Source organism: Equus asinus, chromosome 1 (assembly GCF_041296235.1).
Source record: "Equus asinus isolate D_3611 breed Donkey chromosome 1, EquAss-T2T_v2, whole genome shotgun sequence".
In the NCBI taxonomy this organism is placed as follows: Eukaryota; Metazoa; Chordata; class Mammalia; order Perissodactyla; family Equidae; genus Equus; species Equus asinus.
Genome location: NC_091790.1, coordinates 108,666,806 through 108,682,098, shown reverse-complemented (window position 1 = coordinate 108,682,098; position 15,293 = coordinate 108,666,806). Strand labels below are relative to the sequence as shown.

The 15,293-nt window shown below is 35.9% G+C and overlaps 1 protein-coding gene across 1 annotated transcript in view; it reads right to left on the bottom strand.

The window, feature by feature from the left end:
* The window catches only part of COG5 (component of oligomeric golgi complex 5), a 325,049-nt gene that overhangs the window by 95,879 nt on the left and 213,877 nt on the right, over positions 1-15,293 (bottom strand). The window contains exon 11 of the mRNA XM_014831838.3: positions 9,821-9,902. Within this exon, the coding sequence (XP_014687324.3) occupies positions 9,821-9,902 (82 nt within the window). The remainder of the gene's footprint in view (positions 1-9,820; positions 9,903-15,293) is intronic.

The window sequence follows — 15,293 nt, the reverse complement described above, 5'->3', positions numbered from 1 at the left end:
ATCCACTAGAATAGCTAAAACAAAAAACACTGAAAATACCATGTGTTGACAAAGATGTGGAAAAACTGCAACTCTCACATACTGCCAATGGGAGTTTAAACTAGTACAACATTGGAAAACTCTTTGGCAGTATCTACTAAAGCTGAACATATGCATACTCTATCACCCACTCTATTAGCTTACTCCAGCTGCTGCAACAAATTACCACAAACTTGATAGCTTAAAACAACATGAATGCATTATCTTACAGTTCTGGAGGTCAGAAGTACTAATTTGGTCTCACTAAGCCAAAATCAAGGTGTCAGCAGAGCTGTGTTCCTTCCGAAGGTTCTAGGGGAGTTTTTCCTTGACTTTTCCACCAGCCTAGATTCCTTGGCTTGCGGTCCCCTTCCAGCAATTGTATCACTCTGACCTCTATTTCAATGATCACATCTCCTCCTCTGACTCTCCTGCCTCCCTCTTATCCTTCTAAGCATCTTTGTGACCATACTGGGCCTACCCCAATGATCCAGGATGATTGCTCCACCTCAAGATCCTTAAATCACATCTGCAAAATCTTGTTTGCCACGTAAAGTAACACACGCAAATCTCTGGGAGGGTTATTATTCTGTCTACCACATCTACCTATTTTCCCATTCCCAGGTTTATTCCCAATAAAAAGGACAGAATGGTCATAATAGCATGATTTAAAATAGCTCAAAATTGGAAACCACCCAAACGGCCACCAACAATATGGTGGATAAATATATCATGGTATATTCACAGAATGGAATACTTTATAACATTGAGAATGACCTACAAAAGCAAGCAACAAAATGGAGGACTCTTAGAAACATGTTGAACGAAAGATGTCAGAAAACACAAGAGTACAAACTGGATGATTTTATCTGTATAAAATAATAATAATTTTTAAAAAATCTATGCCATTAGAAATTAGTGGTTCCTCTCATAAGGAGAAGAGCAGGCAGAAACCAGCAGGGGCCTGATAGGAGCCTCCAGGTAATATTCTGCTTCTTAATTCTGATGTTGGTCTTGGTCTTGGTTATTTAGCTGCACTGAGATCTGAAAAATTCATTTAGGTTTTTAATTATGATACTCATACTTTTTCTTTATGAGTATTGTACTTTAATGATTTTTTAAAGAGTAATGGGAAGTCAATGACAGATTTCTTAATCTTATTTTATTTATATTTCTTTTTTCCAGTTTTAATGAGATATAATTGACTTAAAACATGTATTAGTCCAAGGTGTACAACGCAACGGTTTGATACATGTATATTAATGAAAGATTTTTATCTGAGAATTACACGATCAAATTTGTTGTGCCAAAGGAAGTCTCCAAAAACTTACTTGATGGCTGGACTTACTTTCCTCTGGGTTATATAAACCTTTGGTACTTTCTTAAAAGACTCCTCTCAAGATTTTGAAAGCAGTTACTCTTTTTTTCAGCAGGCTACAAGTTTTCTTCTTTATGTGTTATAAGGCACTTAGGATGGTCCCTTATAAGCTAATTAGAACAACGTAGTAAAGAATGCTTCAACTGCAGGAATCAAAATTCTAAAAGGTATTCTAAATGGGGCTGTGAGATCTATCTCCTAAGTATATCTATTTAAGTACATTAACTTTTAAGAAATGTATCACAATAAGATCTCACTTAACTTGCACACCATTCTAACATTTTAAAAAAATCTACATTAAAGAAAGTACTCATAATTTTATAGCTTGTTTATCCCCCTATATCTCAGGAAGATTAGATTCCTGACTTATTGTATATTTTACAGGGTAAAGATAATGAGTTTTAGCATAATTTTAAGTCTTAAAGTTCTAAATCTTAAAACATGTATATCTCCTCAGCGTTCCTCTTATTCACACTTGATTTTTCAAAGCACTACAGATAAATGTAGCTCTCTTAACTACATGAGTATGAACGATCTCCTTCAGTTGTTTAAGAATTTTGAGAGAGCAGTATTGCACAAAGGTTTTTAAACATTTTTAAAAAGATTTACTTGCTAGAATATTTCAAAAAATGTTTTTGTTAAATTGTTAAGCTTTTATAAAAGGGCACTGGCATCTTTTCTTCCCTGATTCCTTCTTCTTTTCCTTCTTTCTTTCCAGTCAACAAGCGCTTATTGAAGCCCTACTGTGTGCCAGGTACTCTTTCAGCCATTGAGGACACTGCCGTGTTCAAATAGTATTCCAGGCCTTATGGGGATTATATTCCAGTGGGTGCGGAGGACGGGGGTCCAGACATGATAAACAAACAGGTAATACAGTATATTAGAAAGTGATAAAAGCTATGGGGAAAAATTAAGCAAAGTAAGGGGGATGAGACATTTCAGGAAAATGATCAGATTACAAAGAATTACGTTTTCACTTCAAAGAGTTCAAAATGTTTATTTTGCTTGTTTCTTTTGAGACTTAAAGAAATTATATGTATCATAACCCAACAAATTGGTGAACAAATATTATCATCTGGAAACTACAATAGAAAAATAACAGACATAAACCTTAGACGTCATCTTGGAAATAACAATCGCCCATAGATAATTAAAGCAGCAGATTTCCTATAGAAGCTATTTTGAATCTTCATGGTGAGAAGTTCAGGCCCCTTTCCATGTGAAAAAAGTAAATTCATTGTTTGTCAAACCCCTGGATTATATCTTGTTATATCTAATAAAACTTCTTTTTACTACGCATGAACATTTATAATCAGAAAGAACATGTTCCTAGCTAGGAAAATTTCCCTTTAGATATTTTCTGCCAAAATATTACTTGACAATCTGTTACACTGTGTATAATATTCCACTCTGCAGATGGCCGCACTTCCTTAACGCTGCCTGTCTATAATTTTAAGAAGTACTACAGTACACTTCAGGGACTGTATGTGCTACATAAATGGAAGGTACTTTACAAACGACTTACTCTGGAGTTCTCCCAAAGGAAGTTATTAAAGTAATAATTCCATCAGAAGTAACAGACTACTCTGAATGTGAAATATTAATGGGATTTTCTGCCTAAAAGTATTGTATTTCCTCTCAGTAGCGTCTATCACTATACAAGCCAGGTAGGCCCCATAAGATAAGAACTGAAAAACATCCACTGGATTTGGTAATTAGGAGGTAGGTCATTGCTTACTTTAACGAGAACAATTGCAATAGAATGGTGGAAGACAGCCAGAATACATCTATTGAGAAATCAACAGCATGAAAATGAAGACCAAAAAAAGCCAATTGCTCCTTGAGAAGTTTGGATAAGAGGAGGAGGAGGGATTAAATAGCAACTAAAGAAGAACACTAGTTTTGTTTTAGTTTTTATTAGATTAGAGCAACTTGAATAGGTTTATATCTGAGGGGAAGAAATCAGAAGAAAAAAAGAAATGCAAAACAGAATAAAGAGAAGTATGCATGCTGTTGCTGAGGGGAAGGGGTAAATGAACCAGGCAGGGAGGCACGCAACGGCTGGCTGTGAGGAGGAACCTATCTGACCCTCTGAGGTGCACAGGGAGAAATTAAGGCTTTTCTTGGGAGGCAAGGTCCAGGATATCAAAAGAATTTCTAATGACATTAATTGTCCTGATGACCCAGGAGATAAAGCTGATTATTGAGAATGAAGAATGGGAAAAAGGAGGGCACGTGGAGAGAGCCTAGGGTTTGTAATGGTTAAGGGAAATAAAGCAGATGACCAAAGACAAGTAAATGACAGGACCATCAGACACACGCACGCCATATAATATTTTGAAATGTACTTTTAATCACTGTTCTTTTAATCTAGATGAGGGACTTTTGTTTCTGGTCAAAACAGAGAAACAGGGACCAGAATTACCCTCCTATTTGAAACAGTAAGACAGACTAACAAACAAAAAACAGACACAATAATGTAATAATGGTTTTTAAAACACTTAACATCATGCAATAAAACACAGTGATCCTTGAGAGACAGGAAACAGATGAGGTGAGCCTTACGATTGCCCCAGCTTATTTCCTAGCAGGGGTTTGAGGCTATGGCATAGGAAAGGGGAAGAGACCCCTCCTCCCTCTACTGCCCTGAGACCAAGAAGAGGGAAGGAACTAGAGTTCACAGGACAGAACACCAGAGAGGAGGGCGCTGCACAAAGAGAGAACTGCAGAGATCTGCAAATGATTCGTCTTGAGTACTCAGTAAAACACTAATCAGCATAAGTGGGTGAGGAAACTTCCAGAGCCTGGGGAAAAAAACACACAAAAGGATTAGAGAGAACATACCTGTTACTCACACAAGACTGGGAAGAGTGCCTCTTCCCAACAGCCAGGCTGGAAAACCTCCTAATTCAGAGAGTATTTGGTAGAGCACTAAGAAGAGTCTAGCCTCAGAAGTGGGAAATAATTTGCCCCAGACACTGCTCAGGTTTTGCCAAAAATCTTAAAAACAAGACTCAAACGGCCAAATTGTTTCTAAGTAATTCGACAGTATCCAAGAATAAGAATATTTACAGGAAGATAAAAGTATCTAGTACCAAATAAAATAAAATTCATGTCTGATATGCAATCAAAAATTATTAGACATGCAGAAAAGTAGGAAAAGTATACCCATGATGAGAAGAAAATTCAATTAGACCCAGAATTGACAGAGCTGATCGAATTAGCAGACAGGACATTTTCACTCCAGTCCCACTCCCTAGAGCTACATACTCTCTTCACATTTGTGTGATTTGTAAGGATGAAGTTTACCTTTTACAATTTCTACTAAAATGTGCTAAATCAACCAAGAATAAACAATACTGGAAGGTGTAATGGTTAAAAGTTTGAAATTTTTCAAGTATGCTAAAGGCTACTTTTGGTACATTTTGGTCATACTGAGAGAAGAGCCAATGAGAAAAGTTAAATATTAAAGAAGACTTCATGCTGAGAATTGTTTTCATGAAAACCCATCACACTCACACATGGAGTAAGAAACTACTGAAATGCTATATTTATGTAACATTACATATGAATCTTTGAAAAACTACCTCCTAAAACAATGTATGAATTTTAAATTTCAAGCAAACACATCAGACTCTAAAAATGCTCATTTAGCTGGAAAGCTGATAATAATTATTGAATCAAAGGCATAGATATACAGATGTTTATTTCACTATTCTTTTAACTTTTCCATATGTTTGGAAGAATAGTAAGGAATGATTATGGCATACAGCTAAAATACTGTTTATAGAGAAATTTGTAGCATAAACATTTAAATGAAAAAAGGAAGGTTTAAATCAATAATCTAAAACGAAACAATAAACAAGAAAATGAGCAAACCAAACCCAAAGCAAAGAGAAGAAAGTAATAAACATAAGAGCAGAAATCAAGGAAATAGAAAATGGAGAAAATCAATCAAACTAAATGTTGGTTTCTGAGAAGATGGAATTAATAAACCTCTAGTTATAATTATTGGAAAAAAGAGAAGAAACAACCTAATGATACCAGGAATGAGATATGAAACATCACATCAGATTCTATATACCACATTTAAAGGTCATAAGGAAGAATTATGAACAACTTTATGCCAACAAATCAGAAAACCTCAATGAACCAGAAAAGTTCTTTGCAAGACAAACTATCAAAGCTCACTCGAGAAGAAATAAATGGAATAATCCTTTATCTATGGAAGAAAGTGAATCTGTAGTTAAAACCTTCCCATAAAGAAAATTCCAGGCCCAGATGATTTCCTTGGTGAATTCTACCAAACATTTAAGGAAGAAATAATACCAATTCTACACAAACTGCTTGAGAAAATTGAAGAGGAGGGAATACTTCCCAACTTATTCTCTGAGGTTAGCATTACCCTGATACCAAAATTGGAAAAAGACACTAGAAGAAAAGAAAACTAAAGATCAATGTCTTGTAAACATAGAATTTAAAAACCTTATATTTATTAGCAATTTCAATCCAACGACGTATAAAGAGGATAATTTATCATGACCACGTGGGATTATCCAAGAATGCAAGGTTAGGTCAACATTTGAAAAATCAATCAATGTAATTCATCATATTAACAAAGTAAAATAACTAAAACCATCTTATTATATAATTGGATGCAGAACAGCATTGGAAAAAAATCAACAAGAGTTCAAAATAAAAACTCTCAAAAAATTAGAAATAGAAGGGAACTTCCTCAATCTGATTAAGGGCATTACTGAAAAACCTGCAGTTAAGATCATATTAAGGGGGCTGGCCCTGTGGCTGAGTGGCTAACAGTTCCTCATCCTCTGCTTCGGTGGCCCAGGGTGCATGGGTTCAGATCCTGGGTGCAGACCTACTCCACTCATCAGCTGTGCTGTGGAGGCAACCCACATACAAAGTAGGGGAAGCTTGGCACAGATGTTAGCTCAGGGCTGATCTTCCTCAAGCAAAAGAAAAAAAAAAAAGGAAGATTGGCAATGGATGTTAGCTCAGGGCGAATCTTCCTCACGTAAGAAAAAAAAATATCCTATTAAGGTTGACTGTATATTTTCTCTCTAAGCTGTAAATAAGGTCAAAACTACTTCAATTCTACACTGTATTGGAGGTGTTAATCAGTATAACAAGGCAAGAAAAAAAGAATGAAAGGAAATCAGATTAGAAAAGAAGTAAAACTATATTTGTAGACCATATGATCATCAACATAGAAAATTAAAAAAAAAAAACAAAATCTGTAAAAACCACCAGAATAACTAAGGTTAGCAAAGTCAAGGATATCAGGTCAGTACATAGAAATCAAGCGTATTTTTATATTCTAACAGTGAACAATAGTAAAGGAAAATTTAAGAAACAATACCATTTACAACAGCATCAAAATATAGGAAATAGTAATAAACTTAAGATCAGATTTGCTAGATCTGCACACTAAAAACCATACAGCGTTGAGAAGAGAAAATGTAAAAAACCTGGATCAACAAGAAGATGTATCACACTCACAGATCAGAACATGCAATATTACGAAGGGAATTCATCGCAGACTGATCCATAGATTCAATGCAATCCTAATCAAAAGACATTTTTACAGAAACAACAACCTAAGGCTGATAATATAAATGGAAATGCAAAGGCTCTAGAATAACCAAATTAATTTGATAAAGAAGAAAAAATAGGAGGATTTACACTTTAGTGATTAAAACTGTATGGTATTTATATAAATATAGACATGCAAAAACAAAGGAACAAAAAGAATCCAGAAATAGTCTTACACACATATAACCACATGATTTTCAACAAAAGCGCCAGGGTAGTCAACAGGTTGAAAATAATATTTTAGATCCTTATGCAAAGAAATGAACCTTGGCCCTTATCTCACACCATAAATAAAAATTAACTCCAAATGAACCTACTCTGGAGTAAAATACAGGAGAAAATACTTCTGGCCTTGGCTTAGACAAAGATTTCTTAGGTCAAAAGACCCCACAAATTAGAAAAGAAAAATTAATAAATTGGACTTGATCAAACTTAAAAAATTTTGTCATATGGAAGATACTGTTAAGAAAACGAAAATGCAAACCACAAACACGGGGAATATATTTTCAAAACCTACAACCGAGAATGAACTTTGAATGCAGAATATATAAACATCTCTTAGACTCATTTATAAGAGGAAATCAATAAACTAAAAAACGCAATCTAAAACTAAAAAGCCAATAATTTAAACACATAACCAAAGAAGACATACAGATGGTAAATAAGCACGTGAAAATATGGTCATCATTAGTTTTTAGACTAGTGGATGTCAAAACCACAATGAAAATCCAATACACATTCACAAGAATGGCTAAAATTAAAACGACTGACCATACCATGGATTGAAAGAATGTAGAGCAACTGAAATTATCATATGTTGTCGATGGGAATGCAAAGTGGTACATCCAGCTTGGAAAACAGCTTAACAGTCATTTACAAAGTTAAACATATCAAATGATCAGGAAATTCCACTCTTACATATTTCCCCGAAAGAACAAAGACACATGTCTACAAAAGACTTGTATGTAAATAACTGTAGTAGCTTACTTATAATAATTCAAAACTGTAACAACCCAGTTGTCCCTCCAACTGGGGAACAGATAAACAAATTGCTGTATATATCTATACCATGGAATACTAATCAGCAATAAAAAAGAAATGGACTACTGATATATGCAACACGGATGAATCTTAATTATGCTGATATAAAAGAACGCATACTGCATGATTCTAGTTTTCTGGAAACCCAGGAAAAGGTAACTCACACTGACAGAAAGCTGATTATTAGCTGCCAGGAGCCAAGAGGTAGGAGTAGAAGTGTAACTAGAAAAGGTACGTGAGGGAAATCTGGAGGGTGATGGAAATGTTCTATGTCTTAATTGTGATGGTGGTTATAAGGATATAAACAATTATCAAGGAGCCGGCCCTGTGGCTGAGTGGTTAAGTCCACGCCCTCCACTTCTGCGGCCAGGGTTCGGATCCTGGGCGTGGACAAGGTACCACTCATTAGGCCATGTTGAGGCGGCATCCCATACGCCACAACTAGAAGGACCCACAACTAAAATGTGCAACTATGTACTAGGGGGATTTGGGGAGAAAAAAGCAGGAAAAAAAAAAGATTGACAGTTGTTAGCTCAGGTGCCAATCTTTAAAAGAAAAAAAAATTATCAAAAGTCATAGATTTTTCTGCTTAAAACTGGTGAATTTTACTGTATATCAATTATATCTCAAAAAAGCTGACCAAAACAGATACCTGATGCAGGGAAATGCACAGTACTCTCTGAGTAGTGTGATTTGTAGAAGTAAACAGAGTGAATCAGTCCTAAATAAGCCCTCTGCTGAAGTTCTGTCTGGGCACCCATGAGTGAACACCTCCTCTGCGGTCACTGCCTTGCTGCATACTCCTTCAGACACAAAAGTGGGGAGGCAGGAAGTATGGTTTATTCAACCCGAGGTTGCCAGTGACTAAATAAGGTTTACATATACTTGGTACTTTCAGTCAACATTTGTGAATAAATGCTTAACTACACACAAACTCTTAAAGCCCTGTAAGAAGCCAGGGTACGTTCAACGGCCTTCCATTCAGTGGTTAGACGATAACACTCATAAGATAGTCACTAGTTTGTATATTTCATTGTTTAGAACTACCCTGTGACATTATTTCACAAGAAAAACAAATTTAAAAAACGTTTTGTGGATCATATTTGGATAAGCAAATTTTAATTCATGATGCAGGTATTTGATCTGTTCGTTCATCAAATCTTCATTTTTCTTTTTCCCCGCTTTCTCTCTCCAAACCCTGCCCCATACCTAGTTGTATATGTTAGCTGCAGGTCCTTCTAGTTGTGGCATGTGGGACGCTGCCTCAACGGGGCTTGACGAGCAGTGCCACATCCGTGCCCAGGATCCGAACCAGCGAAACTCCAGGCCAACAAAGCGGAGCACATGAACTTAACCACTCGGCCAAGGGGCTGGCCCCAAAACTTCACTTTTAACACAACGAAAAAGCTATAAAGCTTCTGCATTTTAGTATCTTTTAGTTAGGATTTAAAATAATTCTAGAAGCATTAACTAAATTCTTCATCAATTGCTTTACACCTTTTACACAGGAAAAAATCAGATAGTTCCTCTATATTTGAATTATGGAGAGTTAACTTATTCTTCTGGAGAATTTTATCCCATATACTAATTATAAAAAAATGCAAAAAAATTAACTTATTGCTTATAAAATTGAATATATAGCTAACATAAAAACGACAATTAGGAGTTTTAAAAAGATGTTTTATAAATCAACACAGCAAAACTTCTTGACATTAAATGTTAAAGTAAGTGAAAAACTTTGAAATGAATTTGCAAAATAAACAGTACACTTACAATCTGTTGCCATACGAAATTGAGAAGAAAGTGCTTGAGTAACTGAATTCCAAAACGTGTATAAAATCTCAGGTTGTCCATCCTGCGACCCAAAAAAAGAGATGCGTTCATTAATTTTTGAAAATTATAATGGATAAGATGTAACGTTGAAAATTTACTAAAAATGTATTTAAATGAAAATTTCCAAGGCCTCTATCAAACAAGGGAATTACTGGAATTATTAAGTAACTAAGTATAAATATACAGACGACTCAAATTATGTCTCATGTTCAAGTAATCAGTCATCTTCCTTCTCTGCTACTTACTAGCTCCGTGAGCTTGGGCAAGCTGCTTAACCACTCTGTGCCTCCTTCCCATCTATAAAATGGAGATAACGGTAGCTACAGTGCAGGATTATTATGAGGATTTTAAAACTTTATAAAGGTAAAATCTTGATGAGATGCAGGGAGACTGGCGCCCAGAGAGAGCATGGAAGCTCTGCGCCCCTTCCCGTATATCTTGCCCTAAATACCTCTTCATCTGGCTATTCCTCTGTATCTTATAATATCCTTTAATAAACTAGCAAAAGTAAAAAAATTAAAAAAAAAAAAGTCTTGAGACAGTTCCTGACATATAATAAACCCTCAGTGAATGTTAGTTACTATTAATACAATAATTGTCATCATCATCATCCTTTGTTATACAGAAGGTAATTTGTGTCACCCTAACAAAATGATGGACAAAGTATGCTTATTAGACCAAGAATGCTCAGCAAAATATAGTTCACGAATTACAAAAAAGAACTGCCTGAAGTACAGTGGACACAGTTCTTAAAAAAAAAGTCACAGAGCTGCCTGCCGGGTGGCGTAGTGGTGAAGTTCGTGCACTCTGCTTTGGCATCCGGGATTTGCAGGTTCCAATCCCAGCCACAGACCTGCACACCGCTCATCAAGCCACGCTGTGGCGGTGTTCCACAGACAAAGCAGAAGAAGACTGGCAACAGATGTTAGCTCAGGGCTTATCCTCCTTACACACATACAAAACAATCACAGGAATTACTTACTACTACTCAGCATGATACTTTCATTCAACTTTGAATACACGTTTTAGAAATTAATTACTAAAAGGAAAAGATAAATACTGGTTCGAGTATCATTTGTTAAAACATGACAAAGAACTTTAATACTGTTGAAAGAGAATCACACTTGTAGAAGTTTTACCAAGTACCTTTAGGGAACTTCTACATGGGTAGTGTACAGTATCAAATTACCAATATTCTATCTTTGAAGTACAAAAATACCTATTTCATATGGTTTACCCTAATAACATAAAATGTCTAATGTTCAAATGATTATTGTCATAAAAAGAAAAATTAAGAAATTCGTTAATTCTGTTTTAGTGTTACACTTGTAACAAATGAAATTCTAATTTCAAATTCTAATTCTTTGTGTGTGTGTGTGTGTGTGTGTGTGTGAGGAGGATTGGCCCTTAGCTAATATCTGTTGCCAATCTTCCGCTTTTTGCTTGAGGAAGATTGTTGCTAAGCTAACATCTGTGCCAATGTTCCACTATTTATGAGGGATGCCACCACAGCATGGCTTGATGAGCGGTGTTAGGTCCATGCCTGGGATCTGAACCCACGAACCTTGGGCCGCCGAACCAGAGTGCACAAACTTAACCACTATGCCACTGGGCTGGCCCCTCATTACTAATTCTAAATTTAAAAAATGGCCAGCAAAAAGATACTGATTTCTCACGTTTACACCTATGCACACTTCTATTTTCATTGTAATTTGTTTCTTTGTTTAATAAGTCTTTGGTTTTGAATTCAACTGGGTATTGCATATAATAAAAATAATGGTGGGGGCCAGCACCATGGTGTAGTGGTTAAGTTTGGCATGCTCCCCTTCAGTGACGCCAGTTCACAGGTTCAGATCCTGGGCATGGACCTACATTACTCATCAGCCATACTGTGGTGATGACCTACATATAAAGTGGAGGAAGACTGGCACAGATGTTAGCTCAGGGCTAATCTTCCTCAAGCAAAAAAAAAGGAGGACTGGCAACAGACACTAGCTCAGGGCTCATCTTCCTCAGGAAAAGTAAAAAAAGTAATAATGATAATTGTTAATTTTTTATGCAATGGTCAGAAAATAGATTCAGACTCCCAAGATGTTATGCAATATGTGTATTGTATATTATGCACCTTAGTTTAAAGTAGATATTTTTCATCATATTAAAGAAGTATTGTAATATACCACCTTAACAGAATGAAGGACAAAAACCACATGATCATCTCAACTGACACACAAAAAGCATCTGACAAAATCTAACACCTTTTTCATGATAAAACCACTCAATAAGCTACGAACAGAAGGAAATCATCTCAACATAATAAAGGCCATATAGGAAAAGCCCACAGCTAATATCAGAACGGTGAAAAACTGAAAGCCTTCCCTCTGAGAAACATTTGATGACTATAAATATACTTTTACATACATAGACTTAAAAAAGAAAACTTGAGTCAATCTTGCTTAAGAATACAAATACAAAATTCTCAGACATGAAAGCAAATTTATTATTTAAAAAATTTCTTTTTAAGATTGGCATGTGAGCTAACATCTGTTGCCAATCTTCTCCTCCTCCTCCTCCTTCCCAAAGCAACCCAGTACACTGTTGTATATTCTAGTTGTAGGTCCTTCGGGTTGTGCTATGTGGGATGCTGCCTCAGCACGGCTTGATGAGCGGTGCTAGCTCTGCGCCCAGGATCTGAACCAGTGAAACCCTGGGCCACCGAAGCAGAGGGCACAAACTTAACCACTCAGCCACGGGGCTGGCCCCAAAAGCAAATTTATTTTAACAGTATATTAAAATAATTATTTGGATAAGGAGTTAATATCCAAAATATACAAAGAACTCAAACATCTCAACAAAAAAAAAACCCAACAACCCAATTAAAAAATGGGCAAAGATCTGATCAGATATTTCTCCAAAGAAGATATACGGATGGCCAACAGGCACATGAAAAGAGGCTCAACATCATTAGCTATTAGGAAAATGCAAATCAAAACTATAATGAGATATCACCCCACACCAGTCACAATGGCTACAATTAACAAGACAGGAAACAACAAGTGCTGGAGAGGATGTAGAGAGAAGGCAACCCTTGTTCATTGCTGGTGGGAGTGCAAACTGGTGCAGCCACTATGGAAAGCAGTATGGAGTTTACTCAGAAAATTAAGAATAGATCTACCATATGATCCAGCTAACCCACTGCTGGGTATTTATCCAAAGAACTTGAAAACACAAGTACATAAAGATACATGCACCCCTATGTTTATTGCAGCATTATTGACAATAGCCAAGACTTGGAAGCAACCAAGGGACGAATGGATAAAGAAGATGTGGTATTTATACACGATGGAATACTGCCTAGCCATAAGAAATGATGAAATCCGGCCATTTGTGACAACATGGATGGACCTTGAAGGTATTATGCTAAGTGAAATAAGTCAGAGGGAGAAAGTCAAATACCGTATGATCTCACTCATAAGTAGAAGATTAAAACAATGACAAACAGAGCAACAGAGACTGGATTGGTGGTTACCATAGGGGAAGGGGGAGCGGGTACAGCAAAATGGGGGATTAGGCTCACATGTGTGGTGCTGGATCGTAATTAGCTTTTGGGTGGTGAACATGATGTAATCTACACAGAAATCAAAATATATTACATCTGAAAGCTATATAGTGTTATAATCCAATGTTACCGCAATAAAAAAATAAAAATTAAAAAAATAACGTGACATTAAAAAAACCCAATGAATATAATAAAAATGTTTGATTTAAAAATAAAACAATTATTTGAATATATGTAAACAAGTAGGATTTATGTCAGCAATGTAAGTATCATTTAATATTAGGAAATCTATTAATATAATAGCTCAATGTTTCCAATAAGAAATTTACAGGATCATTTAATACTCTTTAATATAATAAATACTTAATACCCAGTCCTCAAATTTTTTAAATGCAAAGAAAATGATGCATAAAATGATTCTTTTCTTCTTTTAAATTGTGAGAAAAACCAAAATTTACTATCTTAACCAGTTTTAAGTGTACAGTAGTGTTAACTGTATGCAACTTGTTGCAAAATTGACACTCTATACCTATTGAACAACTCTCCTTTTTCTCCTCTCCCCAGACCCCTGGCAACCACCTATCTACTTTCTGTTTCTAAGAGTGACTACCATAGATACTTCATATAAGTAGAATCACACAATATTTGTCTTTTTGTGTTTGGCTTATTTCATTTAACATAATATCCCCAAGTTTCATCTATGTTGTAGCATATGATAGGATTTCCCTCTTTTGTAAGGCTGAATAATATTCCATTGTGTATATCCTCCATATTTTCTTTATTCATTCATCTGTTAATGGACACTAGAACTGCTTCTACATCTTGGCTACTATTAATAATGCTGCAACGAACACTGGTGGGCAAATATCTCTTCAAGATCTTGTTTTCAATTCTTTTGGTTATATATCTCCAGAAGTAAGATTTCTGGATCATATGGTAATTCTATTTTTAATTTTTTGAGGAACCTCCATACTATTTTTCATAGCAGCTGCCCCATTTTACATTCCCGTTAACAGTGTAGAAGGGTTCCAATTTGCCACATCCTCACCAACACTTGTTGTTTTCTGGGGGTTTTTGATAGTAGTCATCCTAATGAGGGCAGGGTGATATCTCATTATGATTTATTTTTGCTGAGGAAGATTAGCCCTGAGGTAACATCTGCTGCCAATCTTCCATTAGCCCTGAGCTAACATTTCTGCCAATCTTCCTCCACTTTATATGTGAGTTGCTGCTACAGCATGGCTGACTAGCAGTGTAGGCCCACGCCTGGGATCCGAACCCATGGACCAGGGCTGCCAAAGCTAAGTGCACCAAACTCAACCACTACACCACAGGGCCAGTCCCAATATCTCATTATGATTTTAATTTGCATTTACTGATGATTAGTGATGCTGATCATCTTTTCATATGCTTGTTGGCCATTTGTATGTCTTCACTGGAGAAATGTCTATTCAATTCCTTTAGACATCTTTTAATCAAGTTTTTGTTGCTGTTCTTGTTGAGTTGTAGGAGTTCTTTACATATTCTGGACATCAATCCCTTATCTATACATGGCTTGCAAGTATCTTCTCCCATTCTGTAGGTTGCCTTTTCACTTTGTTGACTGTGTACTTTATCAAACGTAAGTTTTGAAGTTTCATGTAGTCCCATTTGTCTATTTTTGCTCTTGCTGTCTGTGATTTTGGTGTCATATCCATGAAATCACTGCCAAATCCAATGTCATTTTCTTCTAGGAATTCTATGATTTTTAGGTCTTACATTCAGGGCTTTAATTCATTTTGAATTAGTTTTTGTATATGGTGTAAAGGTCCAATTTCTCCCTTCTACATATGGATATACAGTTTTCCCAGCACCATT